Genomic DNA, 23,665 nt, shown 5'->3' on the forward strand with positions numbered 1-23,665 from the left:
GAGAGAGAGAGAGAGAGAGAGAGAGAGAGAGAGAGAGAGAGAGAGAGAGAGAGAATGTGTCCAAATGTATGCATATGACACTCCTCGCAGAGCTCCTTCCCGAAGATGGAGTTCACACACCGCTATACTGGCCAGAACAACCACCAGTGGCAATTCCATTCCAGGATCAAAGCCCTGCTTTTTTTAACTGGGCCTGGGGATGGGTCCCAGGTGGGTGAGGGGAGCAGACACGGCATACGAGTGACCCAAAGGGTGACTTTCACAGGGTTCATGTCTCCTCCTCCTCAGAGTCCTTGGCAGTAAGGACTGCCAAAGAGTCCTCCCCAGAGAGGGAGCTGTCCCTGTGCCACCCCTCAGCAATGACAGGGTGGGTGTGACTGCTACCCCAGGGTTGTAGGGGCGGCTTTCCCACTGCTTCTGTCCTTGAAGGGAGGCGCAGAGGCAGGATCGGCAGGGGCCAGTGTCCTCCTGAGACTTCTGCCCTGCACGGCTGGCTCTGGGGCCACCTGGAGTTTTACTGAGAGCATTAGGGCTCCTGACCAGACTTGGGAGAACTGAGCTGGGTGGGAATGGGGGGGCTTCCTTCATGCCCCAAGACTGGATCAGGTGCCCTTACAACTTATCCTAGTGTAGCACATACCATAGTGGGCTGAAGTGCTTTTTGCTGCTGTCCTCCCTGACTTATTCATGAGCACTGAGGCAGAGACTGTGTATTGTGTGTCCCCTCTGCCCCACACCGAACCACATTCCCTCTTGGACTTTCCTGATAGGTCACAAGGCTCTGTGTTAGCCCTCTCTTCTTCTCTGCATACTATACACCCCCTGGTTGAAAGATCTCATCCTTTCCTGTGGCTTCTCTTACCCTTTCTGTGCTGACACATTCCTCAATCTCTGCTTCCAGTCCAGATCTGTCCGGCGCTCTAGACTTCTCCAACTGATGGCCGGCCTCTTAGACACCTCCACCAGGTCATCCTTTAGGAATCTCATTTTCAGCAATTTCAAACTCAGCTCCTCTCTTCCTCACCAATCAGCTGCTTGTCCTCCTGGGTTCCCTGCCTCAGCTGAAGGCAGCAGCAGCCATCCAGTCACCCAGGCCAGAAATCCTGCAGCTGGCCGCCCTCGGGCCCTCCATCTCCCCTCACATTCAATCCCTGAGTCCTCCACAGTCGGCCTTCTGGGAGTTCTGGCCAGCCTAAGGCCCTGCTTTAGAGCAGGCGTCCCCACATCTAGCCTGGATACTTCAACAGCCTCCTTGCTGCTCCCCCTCTTCTTTCCAGTCCACTCTCTCACGGTTGTCTATAAAGTGAGAATCTGGCCATGTTTCTCTCTTGCTTAAAGTCTTTCAAGGCTCCTTATGATCTAACAAGTAAATCCACACTCCTTCGCCTGGGATCGTAATTGGTCCCTGCCAACCTTACCCACTCACCTCCACTGTTCTGCTCTCACTTCCCTTTTGCAGTTGCACGGTGCTGAGCAGCTAGAGTTCCCTGGACAGACCAGGATGCCTCATGCCCCTGTGCTTTTGCACAGTAGGTGTCTGCTGCCGGCCCTTCTCCACTCTGTTCACCTAGAACCTCCTCAGTTATCCTTGGAAGTTATGCTGAATTACTGTTGAATTAAGTTACTCAACAGAGCATCTCCCTTGATTTTGTGTGCTCTGGGAGTGGAGTAAGACAAGGTCCCTGTCCAAAAGAAGCCCATAAGCATAAATCTAAGTACTCTCGGATGGCAACTTTGGTCGATGGAACCAAGGGCATAGACTTCAGAAATGGCAGTAGGCTGGCGGAAGCTGTAGGAAGGTAGTCAGTGGAGTGACCGCAGGAGGGGAGGGGTAGACAGGGCTTATATGGAGGTGGTAACAACTTGGAGGTGGAGCTTGTTGTATCTCAGTCAGTAGCTGCCTTCCCTCTTTCTGGGCCAAGAAGGCCATCAGAGGTACCTCTGCAGAGATGTCAGAAGCTGCTGTGCCCACGAACCCTGAGCTGGGGGCCCTCCCTTCCCGTGAAGGCTTCCCTGCAGATCTACCTCTTTCTTCTGGCCCTAGCTGCGTGGTAGTTATTATTGAAGCTGCAGGCTCTACACTGGACTGCCTGGGCTCCCATCCTGGACTCCCTCTTGCCAGCTGCATGCCCATAAGCCAATCACTTCTCTCACTTTACTTCAGTTTTCTCCTCTTACACAGAGGCAGTAACAATAACCACCTTCACAGGGATGGTGGGAGGATTCAATGAACTGATACAAGTTAATGTTTTAGAACAGTGCCTGGCTCATAAAATCAAAAATATCAACTATTATCATGTCTCCTTTCCATCCATCTACTAGACAGGGAGCTCCCAGGGAGCAGGACTGGGTCTGGTCCATAGCTGTGTACCTGAATCCCATCAAGAGACTGGAACGAGGTGCGAGGTCTCAGAGCACAGGTATGGGTAACTGAATATGTGACCTTTGAAGGACAGGCCTTCATTCCTCAGTGGCTGGTCTGGGGACAGGGAAAAGCTGGGAAGCTAAGAAGACAGCAATAAAACTGGGGCAGGGACAAGGATGCTGGGCCAGGTGGGGAAGATGATGGGCAGCTGTGGGTATATCTAGATCTGGGTCTTCCTAGCTTGGTACCTGGTGTGCTATTTGGTCCAGGAAAAGTCCCTTCCTGCACTTCATTGAGTACACTTGTGACATGGGACGCAAAACCCCTTCCTGTTGTCCCAGGGCTGTAGGGGGCTAAATGGAAAGGTAGGCTGGACTCCGTCTGGGCATGTGTTGGCTAATATAGCTCCTGTACGGGAGCAGAAGAGAAGCCTCATGCCCAGTTCTGCAGGGCCCCTAAAGGAGGTCAACCCCTCCTACGATCATAAGTCTCTCTCCTCTGCATGAGGTAAGGAGTGGTACAGAGAGGGAGAACTGGGACTCTGGAATCAAATGTATCTGTGGCCCAAACGTGGTTCCTCTGCGCAGTAGCTCCATGCCATGGGCAAGACATTTATAACCTCTCTGAACCTGTTTCTTCTTCTGTAAAAAACGAGAGTTTCTACTCTGCCTGCTATTGTGATAGTTGGCAATGGTGTCTTCAGCCTAGTACACAGAATGCGCTGAAAAAGAAAGGAGTTTTTTTCATTTAGAGCTCACCCCACCAGGAGACTGTCTAGTTTGTGATGAGCCTGGAGCTCCTTGGAAGAAAAGGGCTCCATGAGCCAGGAAGGTTCTTGGAGCTTATCTTGGATCCAGCCTCCTTGTTTGTCACATGAGGCCCCTGGTGCCTAGAGATGGAGCAGAGTTGAAACTAAAAATTCAGGTGTGTCCTGGCACCTCTGCTCTGTGTCTCTCTAGAAGGCAGCCTGGGCAGCCACAAAATTTCAACTCTTGGGTAGTGCTGGTTTGTCCTCAAGTGCCCAGCCTCGACCCTGATCCAGAAAGGGGGCAAAGCCACATCTGCTAGGTGACCGAATGCACACATGTGGAAGTGGCAAGTGAAGGAGGGATCAGACAGGCCTCTGAGCCCTTGATTCTTAATGTTCATAGCTCACCATACCCCCAGATGTCCCCTACTCCATCCTAGCCCAAAGTGACTTTCACCTCATCAAACAGCTGCAGCATGATGGTGAGCACATCTGGATGGGCCTTGTCCACCTCGTCGAAGAGCACCACAGCATTGGGACACTGCTTCAGCTTCTTGGTCAGCTGGCCACCCTCCTCGTGGCCAATGTAGCCTGGTGGGGATCCAATAAACTTGGCCACCTGGAAGAAGGAAGGAAATATACTGGGAAGGCCTTTCTATACTTTTAGTTTCTGATATGGGTATGCACAGGAAAATGGCTTCATTCATTAGTAGTGCCTGTCTTAACAAGGACAGTCGGACTTTTTTCTGGGGTGGTAGGAATCCTGCTGCGATGGAAGAGGCTACAGATCTTCTCTAGGTTTCTTCTTCAGAGCAAGTCCTATGCAAAACAGATCAGTGACCCTCTTGCACCCATATGCCCCCAAAGGATGAATCCCAAGGCTGCTGGAATTATCTCAGGTCCAAAAGACAAGTCACAACAAAACACCCAGGCAGAGTCATGTTGACTTACAGGCCCTCCAAACCACACTTCAGCGAGGACTCTCACTTACCTCATGCCGCTCTTGAAACTCAGACATGTCCAGCCTGATGAAGCCCTGTGTGGAAACAAGCAGGAATCCACTTGGAGGCAGGAAGGTATAGAGGGAACGGTTAAGAAGGAGAGCATCTCAAATATCCCTTAGGCTTTCAGACCACACCAGTGCAAGATCTTCTATTCCATTCTCATATATTTTTTTGTCTCCTGGCCTCCTTTTCTGTCTACTCATCTCCCGCATGATTCCCTCATTCCCTACCTTAATAAACCCAAGTCATGTCCCTGCTCTTCTAAATCTGGCTCAGAATGTCTCTTTTTTCAGGCTTCTACTGGTCTGATTACCATGTCAGGATGGTGAGGGCATCCTGTGTGTGCTGGAGCCACAGCAGCGAACAAGTCTTGGTCTCCATCCTTGAGGAGAACCCCTCAAGTGGGGCAGGTAGACATGGACAGATTCAGTTACAGTCAGTGTGGACCATGATGAGAAGGAAGGGTGTCACAAATACCCAGCCAGCTCCATGGTGCCCTCAGCTTTGCAGGTCTTTGTGGGTACATGCCTCTTTGTTTTAGATTATGTTTCTTTTGTGCTAAGAAATATTTTATTTATTTATTTAAAAATTTTTTTTTAAAAGATTTTACTTATTTATTTGACAGAGAGAGACATAGCGAGAGAGGAAACACAAGCAGAGGGACTGGTAGAGGGAGAAGCAGGCTCCCCACGGAGCAGGGAGTCCGATGCGGGGCTCGATCCCAGGACCCTGGGATCATGACCTGAGCCGAAGGCAGACGCTTAACAACTGAGCCACCCAGGCACCCCTCTTTTGTGCTAAGAAATCTTTTAATTTATTTACATTTCTTCATTTCACTTAAAAGCTATCCATAAGGCAGCTTGTAGCCCACCTCTCTCCACCACTGGGTCTAGGAGTGATCTGCAGGGAACTGGTCCTTTGGCGTGAGGTTCAACCATGATTAGCCCCAGGGAAAGGGTATGTGTGCGTATATGTAGTAGGGGGGTTGCGAGTTAACACAAGCAGTGTTCACTTTTTTATGACGAATTTAGGGATTTATATTCCCAGGTGCCCTGTCCCTCCACCCAGACCAGGGTTCCCCAGGCTCCTTTCCCACTGGCACACATTTCCACCTCAGACAGTGCACTCACTGAATGTACTTCTTCTGAGAGCTGGGGATGACAGGGCGCCAGGACCCTAGAGAGAGGTAGCTATCTCTGTCTGAAATTCCAGCCACGTTCTAGCACGGCTGCTGGTCAGAAATGTAGTTTTTCTGTGTCACTCTGTACCCGAGGTACAGGGCAGCAGAAGAGCTCTGGCAGGGAACTGGCTTCCAGTCTGTCTGGCCACTGTCTGCGTGGCGTAGGGCATGCTGCCTCCCCTTTTGGAGCTGCAGTTCCTTCCTATGGAGCACAGGCCCTTGTTTCCTCTCCCTGCCTCCCCAGGGTCCTGAGAGCACCTAATCCAAGAGGTAGGTAAGGACTTGGAGCAGTATTAAGGCCAGGTGGAGGTTATCGCTGCGATCAGAGAACATGGGCATCAGCCAGCAAGCATTTTCAGGTCCTAGGCAGCTCAGCCAAGATAAACACAGGCTTGAGGAAGAACGGGAGGATGGACATGAGGAAGCTGGGCATGCTTCCCAGAGGGAGCAATGCCCTGGAAGCCATGAGATGGGTACCTAATGATAAGAGCTGACAGTCCCTAGATGCTTATTAAGTGCCTGGCAATGTTCTAAACAAGCTATACAAAGCTCAGAACACGTACAAGTCTATGAGGTAAGTATTATTATCATTTCTAACCTTCCAGATAAGAAAACTGAGTCACAGATTAAAGTAACTTGCCCAAGGTCCCTCAGGTTTGACAATTTAGCTCCAAGTCTGCTTTTAGCCACTAAACTCTACTGCCTCATATTTCCTGCTCTGTCAATCAGTTCTTGGCAATCTTCACCTGTAAGTTTTGAGCTTTGTGCCCCGATGTGAAGTGTCCCAGGACACCGGAAGTATAGACTTTAATGATCACTTACGTCAAGTGATATGGGTTCTCATCCTAGTTCTTCTACTGATTTGCTGAGTAACTTTGAAAAAGTTTTAGGGCTTGATTTTCGTGGCTGGAATACTTTTGGTTTCACATGATCTTAACTTAGGGTTATCTAGAAGTGAGGCAACAATTATGATAGTAATATCCAATATGTACTGATTGTTTACTATGCGTGAACGGTGTTTAGCAGTTTACATACCTCCTTTAACCTTCATAATAATCCAATGAGAAAGGCACCATAATTGAACCCATTTTACAGATGAAAAAACAGATGTGAACAGAGATCCCAGCCAACTCCAGAGTAGTTTAGAGTTGGGGTTTGAACCCAGGCAAGGGGACTCAGACCCTTGCTTCCGATCCCTCTGTCACAATGCCATGCTAACTGCGGTCTTCAGGGTGCTACCACCCTACCTCAGGAGACGATCACAGAGCCCCATTAAGGTTCTTTTTCAAGGATTATTAACCCTAATAATGGAAGTTAACAAAACTGCTCAAATTTGGGAGAAAGAGCAGAGGCTAATGACAGAAAAAAATAAGCCAAAGATCTGATAAAGAAATTATACAAATGTGCAAATGAGACCTTGCGAGGCAGCCAGGTCCAGAGGCATTAGTGACCTTTCACAAATGAGGCAACTAAGGATCTGAGAGCCAGAACTTAAATCCAAGCCACCAAGTCCCTGGCCAGTGTCACTGAGTGTCAGTGTTATTGAGCCAGAGCTACTGCACAGTTCCTCTCCAGCTCCTGTGACATGGCACTTTCTGTACATCGTTCCTTGGGTCCTGCTAGTGTCGGGTACAGTCCAGGACTCTCAGGTTTTGAAGGCAGGTCTCACACTTGCCTGTTACATGGCCAGAAAATGTCTATGCTAAACACAGACTCTGCACGGAGCTGGTACAAGAAGGAGTTTTATAGAGGCACCACCTAGGATTTAAAAATTAAATACACAGATGGTTGTACTGGGTTTCTCATGCTTCACATCTCCCATTTTTAAACGGGAACAAATTGACAAGTTTACAATTTAGCCTCCTACTGCAGCTAGGACAATGGCATTGAAAGGAAAGTTGAGAGACTGGATTCTGATTTTACTTCTTCCCCTCACAAGTGACCCTGGACGGGCCCGCCCCTACATGCTATAAGGTCTCAGTCTTCTCATCGGAAAAGTGGGTATAATTCAGCATCTATGCTATCTTCTTCATGGGGTCAAACAAGACGGTCGATGGGGTGGTACCATGGAAAGTACGAGCTGATGAATAAATAGGACATCAGGGCTCAGGCGCTGACTTAAGTGTGCCAGAGCCTGAGCTCACTGTGACTCAGTATCTTGCTGCAAGATCACGACAACTTTCGACACAGGGCTGGACAGCTGCATTTTGAGGTGAGAGAGCTGAAACTTGGAGGAGTCAAGCAACCTGCCTAAGGCCAGGAGAAAGTAGAACTGGAGCCTGTGCTGAGGAATGGCTGGCTCCAGGGCACTGACCGCCAGCCCACCTCCTCCGAGGGGTGATGGCGTATTGCAGGATGCCATCCCCATGCTTGCAGGAGCCCCTGCACTGGTGTCAGTCGGACCCTTGTTCAGATGCACCAACTGAAAATGACCTGCATCATCAGTCTCTTAGCAAGCCCCGTCTCCTTTCTACACCAGCAAGTCAGCTGGTGCTTTCCTTCTTCTTCCACTGTGTATGAAGACATATTAAGACAGCTTGGATAAGGAGATTATAATTTGTAATTAAATATTAACCTTTGACAGTATTAAAATTAAACCACTCAGAATTCTTCATCCCTAATCAGGTGGTTCCTGCCCGTAACTGTATCTTCCCTAATAGTCTTGCTAGTTTATGGCTCTTTCCAGAGTGCTAATTGTTTCAATCGCTGCCAACCTGATGAATTGTCTTAAAAATGCTATTTCAGTTGCAGCATATTAGCATGCCATGTGCTGCTTCTTGCCTACTGCCTGTCAAGTGGGTCTGCTCTGGGCTAGGCTGAGGCAGAGCACAGCTACTGGCAGAGCCAGGGAGGCTTTGGAGCCTTTAGCCAGTTATCAGGCAGAAGGGGGCTGGATGTGGCTCAGAAGGACACAGCCTGAGCGACCTATGTTGTTTCTGTGGCTGCCAGGCCCTCAGGGAGGAGGCAAAGGGGCAGTGAGGCCAGAAGCCGGATGGAAGGTGGCTAAGACTCTGCTGCTGGGGCAGTTTTGGCTGACAGAGGCCTGAGTTAATTCCTCACTGCCTCAGCTGGGGAGGCCTTCCACAGAAATTAGACAAGGGCATCTGGGGTCACAGGCAACCTCAGGTGGTGGGCAGGGGTACCTTAGCCTCCACAGGGAAAGGCTGGTGGAATAATGTTTGGCGTTAGTTGAAATGTTTCTGCAATCTTCAATTGGATGGCTCTGACATTTCACTCTATAGAAAAATACTTCCAGTCACTCCAGAAAGTCAAATTAAGTAGGCCTGGAGAGCCTGAAAAAATATGGGATAGGGACAGGTCTCTCTTGTGGTGAGTCCAAAGGCTCCGAAGTCAGAAGAAAAAGGGGACTGTGACCACTCCACAGCTTAGGGCCTAAGAAATCACGTTTAAAAGCTCATCTACACATCAAAAACTAATGATGTAATATATGGTGATTAACATAACAATAAAAAAATTAAAAAAAAAAAAAAAGCTCATCTACAGGGGCACCTGGGTAGCTCAGTCAGTTAAGCGTCTGCCTTCGGCTCAGGTCATGATCCCAGGGTCCTGGGTTTGAGCCCCTCATCAGGCTTCCTGCTCAGTGGGGAGCCTGCTTCTCCCTCTCCCACTACCCCTGCTTGTGTTCCCTCTCTTGCTGTGTCTCTGTCAAATAAATAAAATCTTAAAAATAAATAAATAAATAAAAGCTCATATACAGGGGCGCCGGGGTGGCTCAGTTGGTTAAGCAGCTGCCTTTGGCTCAGGTCATGATCCCAGAGGCCTGGGATCGCGTCCCGCATTGGGCTCCCTGCTCAGCAGGGAGCCTGCTTCTCCCTCTGCCTGCTGCTCCCCCTGCTTGCACTCTCTGTCAAATAAAGAAAATCTTAAAAATATATATATAAAAGCTCATATACAATGGAGAGAAGCAATAGGGCATCTTGTCATTCCTACTTGTTTTCTACAGGCCCTAAGACTCTCTCTGGCATGGCCTTGATGTACAAGACAGTAATAATATGTTTCTAAAGCTGTTTCCCTTTCTAGCCTGAATTCCTCAGGGCAGGGAGAGTGTACTAAATGTTGAGTTATCAGGATCTAGTACAATACCTGGCCAGAGTAGATGCCTGAAAATGCATGGATGAATCTCATTGGGTTCTCCCAAATGGCCCAGCAGTCAGGCAGGGCAAGGATTATTTTTCCTGTTTCATAAATGAATAAACTGAGGTGAAAGGAGGTTGGATAACTTGCCCAAATTCCTGGAACAACTGGTGGCCAAGCTGGGGCCAGATTGAGGCCTGCTTTCTGGATCAGGGTCCATCTTTTTGAATCACTATTGCCAGATTCAGGGAGCCTAGAATTTTGGGGGCTAGCAGTAGTGGCGAGGTCTCCATGGCCTGCACATCAGGCCTACATCCCAGCCCTTACCTTTTTGGCATCTTTGTGCATATATTTGGCTGTCTGCTTGGCCAGCTCTGTTTTTCCTAATAAGAAGGAAAGAAGAGGTGTTGGGTTAGAACCAAATGACTGTCTTCTGGAATTAAAGAATATTAGAAATGCATGGACATTGGAAATAATATATTTTATGGATGGGCTCAGGGAGGGTTGGTGACTCTTCCAGTCACTGGAGGGAGAATTAAAGGTGGAGCTGGAACCAGAATCAAAGTCTGCATTGCATCTTGATTTTTCTGTGGATGGAAACTGAGACTTTTTTTCTAATGGCAGCATCCTAAGAGTGGGAGGTGGACTTTTATAATCCAGAGCCAACTTGTCGTTTGAAGCCCAGTGCAAACCTTGCCTCTGACAGGAGCACCCTGACTTCCTGGTCACTGCACTGAATCTCTTTAGACACTCATGGTCTTGCCATCCAGCCAGGCCCTGGAGCCACCGGCTGAACAGAGGCTGGGAGGGGATTAAGAACACCTCTCCTTGGCCTCATAGCCTTTCTCTGTAACATAAAGAAGGAATGACAATACCAAAGTGGTGGCTCTGAAGGATCATTTGGTATGATGGCCAAACCTTTGGAAGTCACTGTCTAGCAGAGGAAATCAAGTTCTACAGTATCATGGTGAGATGGAGGTAACCTACTTCTGGGGGAGTGCTAGGTCCATGAAGATGCTAAGAGGGAAAGAAGAGACAACAAATGCATGAAACTCCCCATCAGGACAATGGTGGGAGGAGGTGGTGCAGGTGGGGGTTTTGTGAGGGTGGAGAGTAAGGGGGTGAGAATGCCTACGATAATCCAGCCAAACCGACTAGAAAAGTCCCCAACGCATTTGACTGAAACCAATTTTGCGATGCACTCCACACTGTGTTGGCCTTATGAGGGGCTTTCTTTAGCTTCCTAGAAGGTTATGCCCCGAGCTGTACTAAATAAGGTTGGTGTGCTGGGCAATGGAGGTGGTTCAACTGTTCCAAAGGGCAGCTCTAGGGATGCAGAGTAGCCGGACCAGGGCTATCAGACCCCAAAGGGCCTGGTCGTCCAGGTGACGTAGGCCCTGCACCACAGCTTCCAGAGAGAGGGGCATAATTCCAGCTGTTCCTAACGTGACAGATAATCCTTTTGCTAGCTCTGTAATTTGGAGGCGGTTGTTTTCAGAGCTGCAGTTGTATAGAAGTGGATTGTGTGACCCTGGCCCATAGCAGCTAGGGTTCCCCCAGCTCTTCTCCCCCCCCTTGTCAATCTGTTCCCAGTTACCTATTCCAGATGATCCCAAAAAGAGGAAGACCAGAGGGTGTTCTTCATCGTACCAGCCATTCTCCTTCCTCCGGATCGCTAGGGCCAAACACACAAGATTGAGGGGGGCGGTGGACAGGGAGAGAGGCAGATAAATCAATGACACAAAAGGCAGGATAATTATCACTAAGTATACAATATGTTTTACTGCTCTGCGCCCACTCAAAGTCCTCACTACCATTAGTGCTGCCTAATCTGATTAGCTGGCAAGGCCCCTAGAGACACCTAATCAGGTTAGCATGGATTTGGAAAGCTGCCCAGAGCAGATTTCGGATAAAGTTTTCCAGGATGAGCACTCAGCGTTGCCAGGGAAACTGAAAGGCGGGTGGATGGTGAATGGAAGGGTAGGGGGCTGGTGAAGGAGAATTCAAGAGGAACTTTAGCTTTCAGATGGCTGGTTCCCCATCTACTCACTACTGGTGGGAGACTGAGCCTGCCTCCTATGCAAATAGAAGAGACAGAAGCCCATGGCAGGCCCTAAGGGATCTGGGGTGTGAGCTCGGGACTCTCCCATTTGGGGAAACAAAGATCTAGTCCACTGTCTGGAAGTACAGCCAAATGTACTTTCTGGAATCCAGTCAAGGGTAGTGTGGAGCTCAGGGCACAGATGGTGAGCCACTCGGTTAGCACTGCCACTAAGCATGGCCTCCAGTGGGGAGCAGTAGTAGGGGAGTGGGACAGATCTGTACTAGGTTCCCTGGGAGTTCAGCTCTGCTCAAGTGAGACCTCACCGTTCCTCTTCAGGAGGAAGTATATATATAATCAAGGGCTGCGTATTCAAGGTGAGGAAATTAAGTGCCTAACTACGGAGTGGGAGAATCAGGCTCAGAGGCATCACTCAAGCAAAAGAGCAGAGGGAGGAATGAGGCAGAACCATTAGAAGAACAACCATTTATTGAACATGCTATTTGCTGGGCACAACAAAAAAACTGTCAACATTTTTTATTACTCAAGACCCACACAAACATCATGAGAGGGAAAGTATTATTCTCAATTCGATTATACTAAACAGGAAACTGAGGCAAAAGATAAAGAGACTTGCCCAAGTCATATAACTAGATTACTAGTTGACTGGTAGAGATGGTAGAGTCTCTTCTCTCTCTAAACATTTCTCTTTTTTTGCTCATATATGGCTGCTTTAAAAAGTGAGTATCAGTTTGGGTTGCATTAATGGGAACATGGCAGTCAGAAGCGGGAAGGGACAGAGCACTGTGTTATGTCAGGGTTGGTCTGCATGTATGATCTGGTTCTCAGAGTGTCAGGGGGAGATAAACAAAGGGATATATGTCAGAAGACAAGGCCTGGAAAACAAGTCAACTGAGAAAGAGTTGATGGTCTTGGGGAAGTATTGGCCAGTCCTAAGGTACAAAGATCCTAAACGCTATATTGTGTGCTACAATCTGTATGGCTGGGTTCCAGAGAAGTAGCTGCAGAGGTCAGGGATGGCTTTCTGGAAGAAGTGGGACTGATGAAGGATCGTGGAGGCTGGGAAGGATCTGGAGGGAAAAAAGGTGGCCACAATGACACAGGTGGAGAGACAAGAATGAACATGAGTAGTTGTGGGTGGAGTCAGATTATGGTCTCAAATACCTGCCTTAGGACTTCGTGTTGTGGCCTTTCTCACCTCAAACTCAAACGCTGCTACCTAAAGATCTTTCTAGTTCTGGCCTCAGCAGGAACAGATGGAAGGGCAACCTCTTGAGAGACACCCCCTGAGAAAAGTCCAGCCTCTCCCTTGGGCAAGGTCCTAGATCATCTCTAAACTAGCTGACCCAGCCCTATGGAAGGCTTGGCTCTCAGAGGAACCCACCAGCCTCAGAGGTACCTGAAGGCTGGGGATGATGAGGGGTAGTCCAACCCTGGCTGAGATGGGAGTCCCCAGTGCCCCGAGAGAAACAAGAACCCATGGGTGGGGTTTTTGGGGAGGCAGAGATATAAATGGGAAAGGCTGGACTTCTGTGGACACAATATATAGATGTGTGTTGGGGCAGGGGTGAGAGAGGGGTCATCTGAAAGGAAATCACATTCTTCCAAAAGTTGGGGGAACTGAGAAGGTAGGTTGGAAAGAAGCTGAGCATGAACTGGGTTCAGGCTTTGTGGGGTATCTGGGGGAGGCAGAAGTGTCCAGGCATCGGAAAGGTGGCCTAGGGGAAGTGGGGTTCCCCAGGTGTCAGGTACCTGAGGTTCTGATCTTGATTTCTCTTTCAGGAAAGCTTCCCAGCTACTGAGAGCTACACACTGCTGGGCTATGCAGTTCAAAAACACCATGGAGAAGGTGGAATTGGATTATGCCTGGGGCCATCTTTCCCCCTTCTTTTCTAATAATGCACCTGGGAGAGAGCTCTTTATAATGCCAGGCAGACTCCACTGCACAGCTGTCCCTGGCCAATTCTGCCAGACCCGGGGCATGAGTCTGGGGTGGGTTTGATCTGGCCCCCAGTGAAACAGGCGAAATGCCAACCATTAAACAATTACAACTCGGGATATTTCTAATAATATCTGAAGAGAAAAACGACCAAGCAGATGGAGTCCGACAGAATGAAAAATGGAAGCAGCTAGGAAAGACTGAGGAAGGCAGGCCCCCAGGGTGTGTGGCTGCCAGGGTGGCTGATGACCACGGCTGGGAACCTTGAGGGTTCTGTCAGGCTGGGGCAGAGACACTGATGGGCCACTGGAGACATGGCCATAGGTACTGATGTCTCACTGTGGACCAGCCAATGCAGCAACTTACTCTGCTAGACTTTTCAGTCTATTAAAAACTTCCATATACATAACTTCATTTGAGCCTCATTATGAATCTACAAAGCTGGCAGGGCAGGGAATTTGATTCCCTTCTTCTTCTTTCTTTTTTTTTTTTTTTTAAGTTTATTTAGTTTTTAGTAATCTCTACACCCAATGTGGGGCTCGAACTCACAACCCTGAGATCAAGAGTTGCATGCTCTTCTGATTCAGCCAACCAGGCGTCCCTTGGTTCCCTTCTTACAGATTACAGGAAATATATGCAGAGAAGTTAGGTAACCTGCTCAAAGTTACACAGGTAAACAAATGAAGGCCCTGGGCTTTACCCTCAGCTCTGGCTAACTCTCGAGCCTGAACTTGTGCTTCAGGAGTTTAAAGAAAGGAGTGAGCCCTCCCCGGCCACAGCACCTCCTCATACCCTAGCCTCACCCAGAAAACTTGTCTTTCTGTAGCTTCCAGTCTAGCTCATTCAGCCTTTGATACGTGGCCTCAGGAGCCCCTGTCCTCCGACTGTCTCCTGACTACTCTCTGGGCTCGAGATGGTGTCAGGGTCCCCTGAGCAGGCAGCTCAGCCCCTTCCTTGGCTGGTCCCATCTCTGATAGCTCCCACAGGCCCGGCTGCCTCTCCACAGGCTGGGCCAACACCAGTGCCTCCTTGCTCTGTTCTTCCCCTTAGCAGAACGCCTTCTCCCGGCTGCACCCACCACTACTGGACCATCTTCAAACTCACATGCAGCAACCTTTTTGATGACCCAACCCCATCTCTACTCCATTAACTCCCGGGGTCTGTATTCTCTGGTCCACTTCACCTACAGGGTGGTATGGTAGACAGGGTAGGAGTTATAGGATCTAGTTTAGAGTCCTGGCTCTGCCACTTTCTAGCTAACTGGCTTTGAATAAAACACTCCTGTAGAGCCTTAGTTTCTTCAGCTATAAAACAGAAATGGTCAGACACATGCTATGCCAGCCCCGCACGTAGATGAAATGAGCCCAGGGTTATGAAGGCACTCTGTACGAGCCCGATAATCAGAAAAGTGCCAACCACAGTAGTCACAGGAGCAGTGGCAGCGGTAGTGGTATGGGACACATACCTCTTTCATCCTCGTGCTAGTCCTGAGCAGTACTACCTCCATTTTACAGAAGAGAAGATGGGGGCTCAGTGAGGGGCAGTGCAAGGCGTTCCATCCACCTGTGCCTTTGTGTCCTGGAGGAGGGTGTGCCCAGGCTGTGTAATCTATGGGAGCAGGTGCTAGAGGGACCCTTGGGACTAGCCCAGAGGTGGTATAATGCTTGCTGACTAAATGAATTAATTGTTGGTCTTTCTGGAATCACAAGGAGGAAAAAACAGATACTTTGATTTCCATTTTACAGAGAAGAAGAGTGAGGCCTGGACCCAAGTCTCAATACTCCCAGAGGTCATTATCTACCTGTGGGTGAAGAAGGCTTCCTCTCTCTTCTTAACCCCTCTCCTGGGAGCCTTCTCAATCTGTGCAGCAAACAAGCTCTGAGCCAGGTACTGGGCTAAAGAAAGGTCTGTGCCATTTAGGCGAGCGCTGCTGTGTGGGATGGGAGCCCTGGGAGAAGTGCGGGAAGAGCCATTGTGCCCAACTGACACCTGCCAGGATGATGAGGGGCCACTGCCAGGCAGGCTACGTTCCAGACAGAAAGACCCATTGTGTGCAAAACCAAAGTGAGAGGAGACAGCTCCCTCCTCCTCCCATCCCAGGCCTTTGCCTCCGTCCAGCTCCAGGTTCTGAGGCCATCTGGGTGGGCTCACTCCTCCTTCCTGGTAAGTTCTAGTGATCTGGTGTGGGAGGGTTTTTTAGCCTAACATGTTTGTCACATGTTTGTCCCATGCTTGTGGCATCTCTTAGGGGAACCAGTCCTTCAGAGGAACTCTTGTGGTTGAGTCACGTGAACATCTTTAGCAATCTCCTGTCTATAGCTTGTAGGTTCGGCGAGCATAGCAAGTGCTCAAGAAGTGCTTGCTGTCAGAATGGGTACTGACTGGAGCCTCAGGTTGGTAGGATGAGAGAACAGTTCTCTTCTTAGTCTCTAAGGATTAGTGTTTCTGAAGGCAAACTATTGCTACTGAGTGGTTACATATAAACAATGCAAACAGCTTTTGCTGAACACCCTCCACCCCAGGTGTGTGTGTGCTGGGGCAGGAATTACTGGAAGGAAGAGCACCACCCTTCCAGGAGGAGGCTGGGATGAGAATCTGTGTCGGAGAGAGGCTGAATGTCAAGAGGGGCTCAGGCTTCATTCACTCCAGTTTAGCACACACGCCTGTGTGCCCAACCCTGGGGAAATGCTGAACGAGAGGTAGTTCCTGACCTTTGGAGAGAGACATTCAAAGAGATGTCCTGTGGTAAGTGCAGTGATGAAAGGTGTCCATGGGAAGCCCCAAGAAGAGGCCCTGTGTCCTGGCGGGGGACTAAGAAGGCTTTCTGGAAAAGGCCTGGGTCTTGAGTATCTCTGCAGGCCAGGGAAAGGGCAGGATGGTCTGGACAATGAGAACATATGAAGTGGTATGGGGTGGAGGTGGGACTGCAAGCAGTTTTCTAAATTAATCACCGTCACGCCATGACTCAGGGATGGCCTGGATGTATATCTCAGCTCAGAAACAGGACTCTGAGGGGGGTCCAGAAAGAGGCAGGCCTTGGGCAATTACAGTTCTGGACTGTCAAAAATGGAAGTAAAGCATGAAATAGCCCACTGTGTGCCACGTGGCTGATGCTGAGATTCTGAATTCAGAATTCTGATTCTGAAGGCCAGATCCCAGCAAGGAGGATCAGTTGTGATGGCTGAGCTTTCCTGAAGGAATTCATGGGCTTCAGAGTCAAGTGGGAACAGGTGCAATGGGTGTTGGTGATAAGCCCCTGGTTAGAAGGAGCTGCAGGGAAGCTTCCAGGTGTGCAGGCTAACCCAGAGCGGGGCTGGGGAATGGCTTGTCCACCTGAGGGGTCAAAGGTCAAGTAGTGTAAGTGTTACTATTTCAATATACTCATGTTCCTAGTATGCTTGTGAGCTACTAGAGGGCAGGCTTACAGCTTCTCTCCTTTCCTCAGAGCGCAGAGATGGACAGGGGCCCAACCAAATTACTTCAACAAACAAACAGTCATGGTCTCTGCTCTCAGGAGTCTACAGTCTATTGCTCCTGAACTGAGTTAGGCTAAGTAAAAACCAGCCAGAGTGTGGGACATGGGGTCGGGAAAGGGCCAGAAGAAAAGTTATTCCAAGCAGAGAGGGCAGCAGGGCAGTGCCCACAAATGCAAGCAGATCAATACAGCACGTCCAGGGAAGCAGAAGCAGCCCGGTGTGCGTACCGGCCAGGGGGCGGGGCGCCAGCACGGGTGGGCCTTGTACCCTGGTCTATGGCAGCAAGAGCCACCCAAAGATTTTAGACAGGAGAGTTTTCACATTTTACAAAGCTTACTCAGCTGGGGAGGAGAAATGATTACAGGGGAACAAAAGGAGGCAGGGAGACCAGGGAGGAGGCCATTACATGGTTCAAATGGGAGATCCTGAGGTCCTGAGCAAGGGCTGTGGTATTAGGAAAGGAGGGGAGAGGCCAAGTTTGAGACCCATTTAAGAGGCAGAATGCTAGAACCTGATATGTGACGGGCTGTAAGGGGTGAAGGAGAGGGAGGAGCCAAGGAATTGTCTTAAGTTTTTATTTAGGAGACCAGGTGAATGGTGGTGCCTTTACTGAGGTAGGAGCACAGGAGGTGGGTTAGTAGGAAGAAGGGGGTGGAGTCTAGCCCTGAATGTGCTAAATAGACAGCTGGTTGCTTTTCTGAGAATGGTGGGATGTAGAGGCTCTGAGCTCCCAGGAGGTCGGACCAATGGGCTAGGTGTCCTCCCTCTCCCATGACTAAGAGTAGCTCTGGATTCTGGAAGGAGACCCTCACTTTCAATGCCAACGCTCTGGCTTGTGGTATGTATGCTGGCCTTGCTTTGGCTCCAGTGACCCTAGAAGACCAGAGAGGCCATGGGGCATAAGCTAAGGGGTTGGTGCTTTATCTCCTCCATTTGTAAGGCAGTAACTGTGCGCCAGCCTTGCTAGAAGCCCTGCAGCTGGGGATCACACTGATAAATTCACTGTATTACTTTGCACAAATCAATATCCCAGCACTTACCAGGGGTTGATGTGACCGAAATTGGTTTCAGCCAATTCGTGTGGGTAATAAATGGCCATTTATCAAATCAATTCATTCTGCGGCACTTCTCTGGCTGCCCATCCTCATGGTACCCCTGGGGTGCCAGGCTCCACCCAGCCAGTCCCTAGCATATATCTGATGCTAGCCTAGAGAATCGAGAGAGGCCCGGCCTACCCCTCTGGATCCGCCTCTCTCTCCTGCACCTGCTTCAGTCTAGAGACCTTGAGGCACTGGCTGCGGCTTGCTTACCACAAATTCTGACCCGGAAAGTAACTCATGCTTCACCTAGGTTGGTAGGTGAACATTACCTGATCATTATCAGTGTGATCACCAGCCACAGAGTTCTCAGCTAGGCGGATATACAATTACCACCATACAAATGGAGCAGATATACCAAGCCCACAGCTCAGGCCCTAATACCTGTCTGTCTTTTCTAGGGTCACTGGAAACCCAGCAGGGTCAACCTACCTAACACAGGACAAGGCGTAGGGCCTTCCTGATCCGAGGCAGAGTTTGGGTAACAGAATGGAGCTCTGGGTAGAGGGAAACTCTCAGGGCAGACATTCCGACAGCCCCTCGGAGGTGGGCAGCTGGATCATTTACTCCTGCTCTGGGTCAACGACAAGGAGAGACAACGTGGGTGGTACTTCAGAGGTCGGTATAGGATCAGAGGAAGAGGCCAGCCTGGGGCTGGGACTATGGATCAGTCTTGGCTTGAAGGAAATAACTGTGGGCCTGATCTACAGAACATGCCCAACCCTGGATGGTAAACATCCTGAGGACAGAGACTAGAAAGAGCATGGGCTGTATTGTGAGAGCCTCACCCAGCTCACAGGTGAGGAGACTGGCACTCAAAGAGGCCGAGTGAGTAGCCAGAGTTGCACGGCTGTTAAGTGGAAGACCTGCCCTCAGACCCACGTTGGTCTAATTCTCTCCATCCCAAGTCCTCCTCCCTGCTCCCTCCGACTTCTGGGAGCTTCACATCTTATGGGCTTGAGAGGCCGGGGAGAAGCAGGAGGTGAGAGGAGCAGGCAGCCGGCTGGGAAAGGGCCGTGTAAGAAGCAGAGGGAAAACACTATGATGGCAGCGGCAGTGCTGGCCCTTGTGGACAGGAAACTCCAACAGGAGATGCTTTCTGAGCTCTCCGCCCACATAATGTCTCTCCGCCCACGTAATGTCTCTCCCATGGGCAACTCCTCTCTTCAACCCCCAAGAGCTCCCAGGGTCTCTCCTCCCTCCACCTCAGCCACAGCCTTGGCAAAGAAGTGCACGGCTGCCACCCTCAAGGTGGTGGCTGAGAGTGGATGTCTGTATCCAGACACAAAAGGGCAGCCTAGTGTGGTTTGGGCCTGAGTAGTGGGGCCTGTGTGTTCAAAAAAGCTTTCCTCAGCTCCTGTGTGTGGCTACAGGCAGCCTTCTGACCTCTGGCTGGTGAGGCAGCTCTGGTCGTGGACTCCTTTTATCTGCTGCTGAGGTCAGGCCCCTGATGAGGGGCTCATGACCGCCGTATGAGTCCTACTGGTGTGTGAGGAGGATGGAGATCAGGCCGGGCTCGCTGTGTCGCAGGGGTGGCTGCCTTCATTTTTCAATTACTACTCTAATTGGTGTCCTAGGGCTGAAATGCCGTTCCATGTCCCAGAGGGGTACCACAATACAGCCTGATGTCTTCTTTTATCAGTGAAGCTCTATCAGATGCTGTCTTTCGCAGTATTGGACCGCATCTGGTGGGACCAAATGCTTCGAGAGAAGGGGTAAGCAACATGAATGGGACCGAGACACTGTAGGGCAGAGGTTTTTAAACTTGAGCTGAGCATCAGAATCACCTGCGGGGCCTGTTAAAACACAGATTGCTGGGCCCTACCCCAGAGTTTTTGATTCCATAGAGGTTCGGGGTGAGGCCTGAGATCTGCAATTCCAACAAGGTCCCAGAGGATGTTGATGCTGCTGGTCCAAAGACCATGGTCTGAGAACCACTGCCTTAGGGGATACCTTGTTTAAGCTGGGCATGGGTTACTCTGCCCCTGCCTCATCTGTCTGAGGTCCACATTCAGAGAGTCATGCACCCGAGTCACAGAACAGAGGTGAGCCCACCACCTTGAGCAGAACCTTAGTTTTATATTCTCTCTAGTGGGGTCCGCATGGGTAGGAGGGCAATTAGAGTAGGGGTTACACCAGAGAGCAGTCTGGCTCCTAGTATGGGACACAAGAGCTTCTAGGGTCGAGAAAAAGGTACTTAAGACTTGTTCAGAATGTTTTCCCTAAAATTGAGCCAGTTGTTGACAAACTATACTGAAGAGTGGCAGAGTTCCAGGATGGGAGACAAAAGATAGAAGTTTTAGTTCTGGCTGAGTTGCTACATTACAAGTGATGGACAACCTCCTGTTCTCTGGGTCTTAGTCTGCCCACCTGAAAGGTGGGGGATGGGGACAGTGGACCAGATGAAGTTCAGAGAGCACAGGAAAGCAGCCTGAGCGATTATTATAAGTGCTCTGTATCTCAGCCTCCTCATCTGTAAAACAGGGATTTGGGGCGCCTGGGTGGCTCAGTCGGTTAAGCGTCTGCATTCGGCTCAGGTTATGATCTCAGGGTCCTGGGATCAAGCCCCGTGTTGGGCTCCCTGCCCAGCGGGGAGTCTGCTTCTCCCTCTCCCTCTGCCCCCCACTCATGCTGTCTCTCTCTCTCAAATAAATAAATATCTTAAAAAAAAGGGGGGGATTTAATGGTACTAACCTCACGGGGTTGTTATAAGGACTAAACGACAACATATGTGAAGAGCTTATCACAACGCCTGGCACACAGAAAGTACTCAACACATGTTAAGTTGTAATAGCCACCTCTGCACGGTACGGTGACAGCAGGATGTACACCTCACTGCAGCAGACCACGAGCCAACCCGCCCTCTTTTGGTGCTGCCTGGCATCCTGATACTCACCAGCACCCACTGTGGCGATGGCACTCTCCTGGCCAATGATGTGCTCCTTCAGCCGCTGCTCCAGGGGAAAGCGGCGCCGCTCCTCCGCCTCACGCTTCCGTTGCTTCTCCTGGTACTGTGGGGGGAAAGAGAAGGTGGCTCAGGAGTACCGGGCCCAGAAGGATCGTTTCATTCTACACTATAACCCAGGGGCAAAAAACATAGGTCTGGGGCTCCAGGGGTCCTGATGCACACTCTGGCTCCTGGCCACTGAAGGCTGGCCCAGTCCTTCCCACGTCCCTTTGTCCTAGGCCTCACCTTAGGTGGCCACTGCTCAGGAGTCCTGGCTCACCCTGCTAGTAAAATAAAGTACTGCTAGTAGGTTAACCCTTGACTCTGGAGTCTGACAAAAGACCTGGGTTTGAATCCCAGCTTTATCACTTACAAGACGTGCTTATTATCTGGAGCAAGTTACTTCCTCTCAGTTTTCTCATCTGTAAGTTGGGGATTAAATATGATGATGTTCATAATGAGCTGGCATGCAGTATAAGTGCTTAACAAATAGAGGTTCTTTCTTTCACTTATCCTCTTGAAAATCTTTTTGGTTTTTACTCTCTCTCTCTTTTTTTAATGTAAGTTCTATGCCCAACATGGGGCTTGAGCTCATGACCCTGAGATCGAGAGTCACACACTCCACCGACTAAGCCAGCCAGGTGCCCCGAAAACCTTTTTGGTTTTTAAACCAGAGCTATGAACACCCTCCACTTCAATGATATTGCATTTCAATTAAACACAATTATTCTGCAATTGCCATGTGTCTGGCCCTGTGCATGCCATGATGGAAATGGTAGGGTGGAAAGAAGGAGGAGGACTGGAACCTAGGGGGTTCTAGTAGCTGCTGAGTGCCTGGTGTGTATCTGGCCCTTGGCTTGTTGGTCCGCTTTAGAAAAGGCAGAAGGAAGGAGACCTGAGTGTGATCACACTACAAGGGAAGAGAGGAGAGCCAGTCCTGCCCTCAGGGAGCTCTAAGTTGGACAGGGAGGTGAGGCAGGGCTTGTACACAAATACTTCTCAGGTGGTTATCAACCATTTTCCTCCAAAGCATGCATGCCTATTTCTACCTTGTACCTATCACTAAAAAACAAAAAAACAAACAAAAACTTCCCACTATTGAAAACAAATTTGTTGGGGCACCTGGGTGGCTTAGTCAGTTAAGTGTTCGACTCGACTTCAGTTCAGGTCTAGATCTCAGGGTCGTGAGTTCAAGTCCCACATTGGACTCCATGTGAGTGTGGAGCCTGCTTAAAAACAAAAACAAAACAAAAACCAAATTTGTTCCATGTTTTTGAATCTGTCCTCTAAATCAATTATGAGCTGCCTGAGGGCAGGCACTATCTTTTACTCACTGCAGAAGTACTGGCACTGTGAAGGCAGCTGGTGAATGTTTGCAAAATAAATCTGGTGACAGATAAGAAGAGAGAATTAACAGCTAAACCGGGTGGCATAGAAGTCCAGAGAAGGGAAGGATACGCAAAGCCAGGAACATTGTGGAGAGGCTTCTGGGTGACTGGAGGCTTGAAGAAGCTGTACTACTGGCTTAGGCAGGGGATGTGGGACTATCTGGAGGCCAGGCAGGGAGCATGAGTGTGCAGGTCTGATGATAAAGTGCTCATGGAGCCAGGTGGATGGGGGAAGGAAGCAGGACTTGGAGTGGGACAGAAAGACCTGGATCTTAGGGAGGCTCCTTTCCCTTAGGACCCTGTAACACTGACAGTTTTCTAGAAAGAGAGCTGCCAAGGTAAGGCCCTGTCACAAAAGTTGTGGCTGCAGATTGCTCTTGCAGGCAGAGTGGATGAAAAATACCTGCTGCTTGGGCAGTGTTTTCCTGTTACAGTAGTGACCTTGACAGAAGTTAAAAAAAATAAATAGCAAACAATCCAATTTTGGCTGTTGCTATCAGTCTGTAACTGAAAGCTCCCATCAGTCCTGGGTTTCATATGGAGCAATAATTCGGCGCCAATCCCAGTGGAGCGACGCTTGCCGGTTGGAATCCAGAGTGTCACTGTGCTGCTCCCTCAGGCACCACATACATCACCTGGCTCTGATGACTCCACCATATATCTGCCTCCTCCTCTTCCCTGCCCACCCAGCCCCTCTCAGCACTTGGGTCCATTGGGCTGGAAGGCTCTGATGGGGAGATGCACACATCCTGCCTGGTCCCACACGGCTAGCAGCCTGGCCAGCTTGGAGTCAGGCAGGCCACGAAAGCAGCTTGAAGCAATGGAAGCTGGCTGCCGAGGGTTTGCTGGGTCTGCTTCCTAACTTGCCCTCAGTGATAGGTCTCAGACTCTTCCTGCCTCTGGGCCTTTGCTCACACTGCTCCCTCACCACAAAGTTTCCTCTATTCCCATCTACCTCTAAATGCCCTGGTGATCTCAACTTAAATACCACATTGTCTAAGGAGACTGGTGTAAGGCTTCATGCCTGCCCTTGGCACCTCCAGAGCATTTATTTAACTGCCTGTTTGTCTCTCCTTCTCAACCATGCAGTCCTCAGTGACAAAGGCCAAGTCTTATTCAGGTCCACAGCTCTATGACACAGCACAGGACCTGGCACCCAGGAGTCAATGCATGCTGCCAACTGAATGAAGTTAACTACTGGTTGTGGAACCACTCGCTGAGTGCCAGGCACCATACAAAGGCACTGCACTTTACATACAGTGTCTCCTTTAAGCCTCACAGTTGTCCCTGTGGGAAGTTTGGCTCCTCTTTTGGCTCACAGTGGGGCAAATTGTATGGCAGAGATAAGTGGCTTTGCTCCAGAC

At 49.8% G+C, this 23,665-nt stretch overlaps 1 protein-coding gene across 4 annotated transcripts in view; it reads right to left on the reverse strand.

Moving 5' to 3' along the window:
- The window catches only part of CLPB (ClpB family mitochondrial disaggregase), a 173,870-nt gene that overhangs the window by 38,119 nt on the left and 112,086 nt on the right, over positions 1-23,665 (reverse strand). For all 4 annotated transcript variants that reach the window (XM_073879641.1, XM_025894277.2, XM_025894279.2 and 1 more), the window contains exons 7-11: positions 20,863-20,977; positions 10,990-11,067; positions 9,720-9,775; positions 4,105-4,149; positions 3,571-3,732 (exon numbers count right to left, since the gene is read on the reverse strand). In XM_073879641.1, coding sequence (XP_073735742.1) covers positions 3,571-3,732; positions 4,105-4,149; positions 9,720-9,775; positions 10,990-11,067; positions 20,863-20,977 — 456 coding nt within the window. The remainder of the gene's footprint in view (positions 1-3,570; positions 3,733-4,104; positions 4,150-9,719; positions 9,776-10,989; positions 11,068-20,862; positions 20,978-23,665) is intronic.

The sequence above is a fragment of the Callorhinus ursinus genome, unplaced genomic scaffold (assembly GCF_003265705.2).
Source record: "Callorhinus ursinus isolate GAN/ISIS: 27379988/994484 unplaced genomic scaffold, GSC_fseal_2.0 scaffold35, whole genome shotgun sequence".
Lineage (NCBI taxonomy): Eukaryota > Metazoa > Chordata > Mammalia > Carnivora > Otariidae > Callorhinus > Callorhinus ursinus.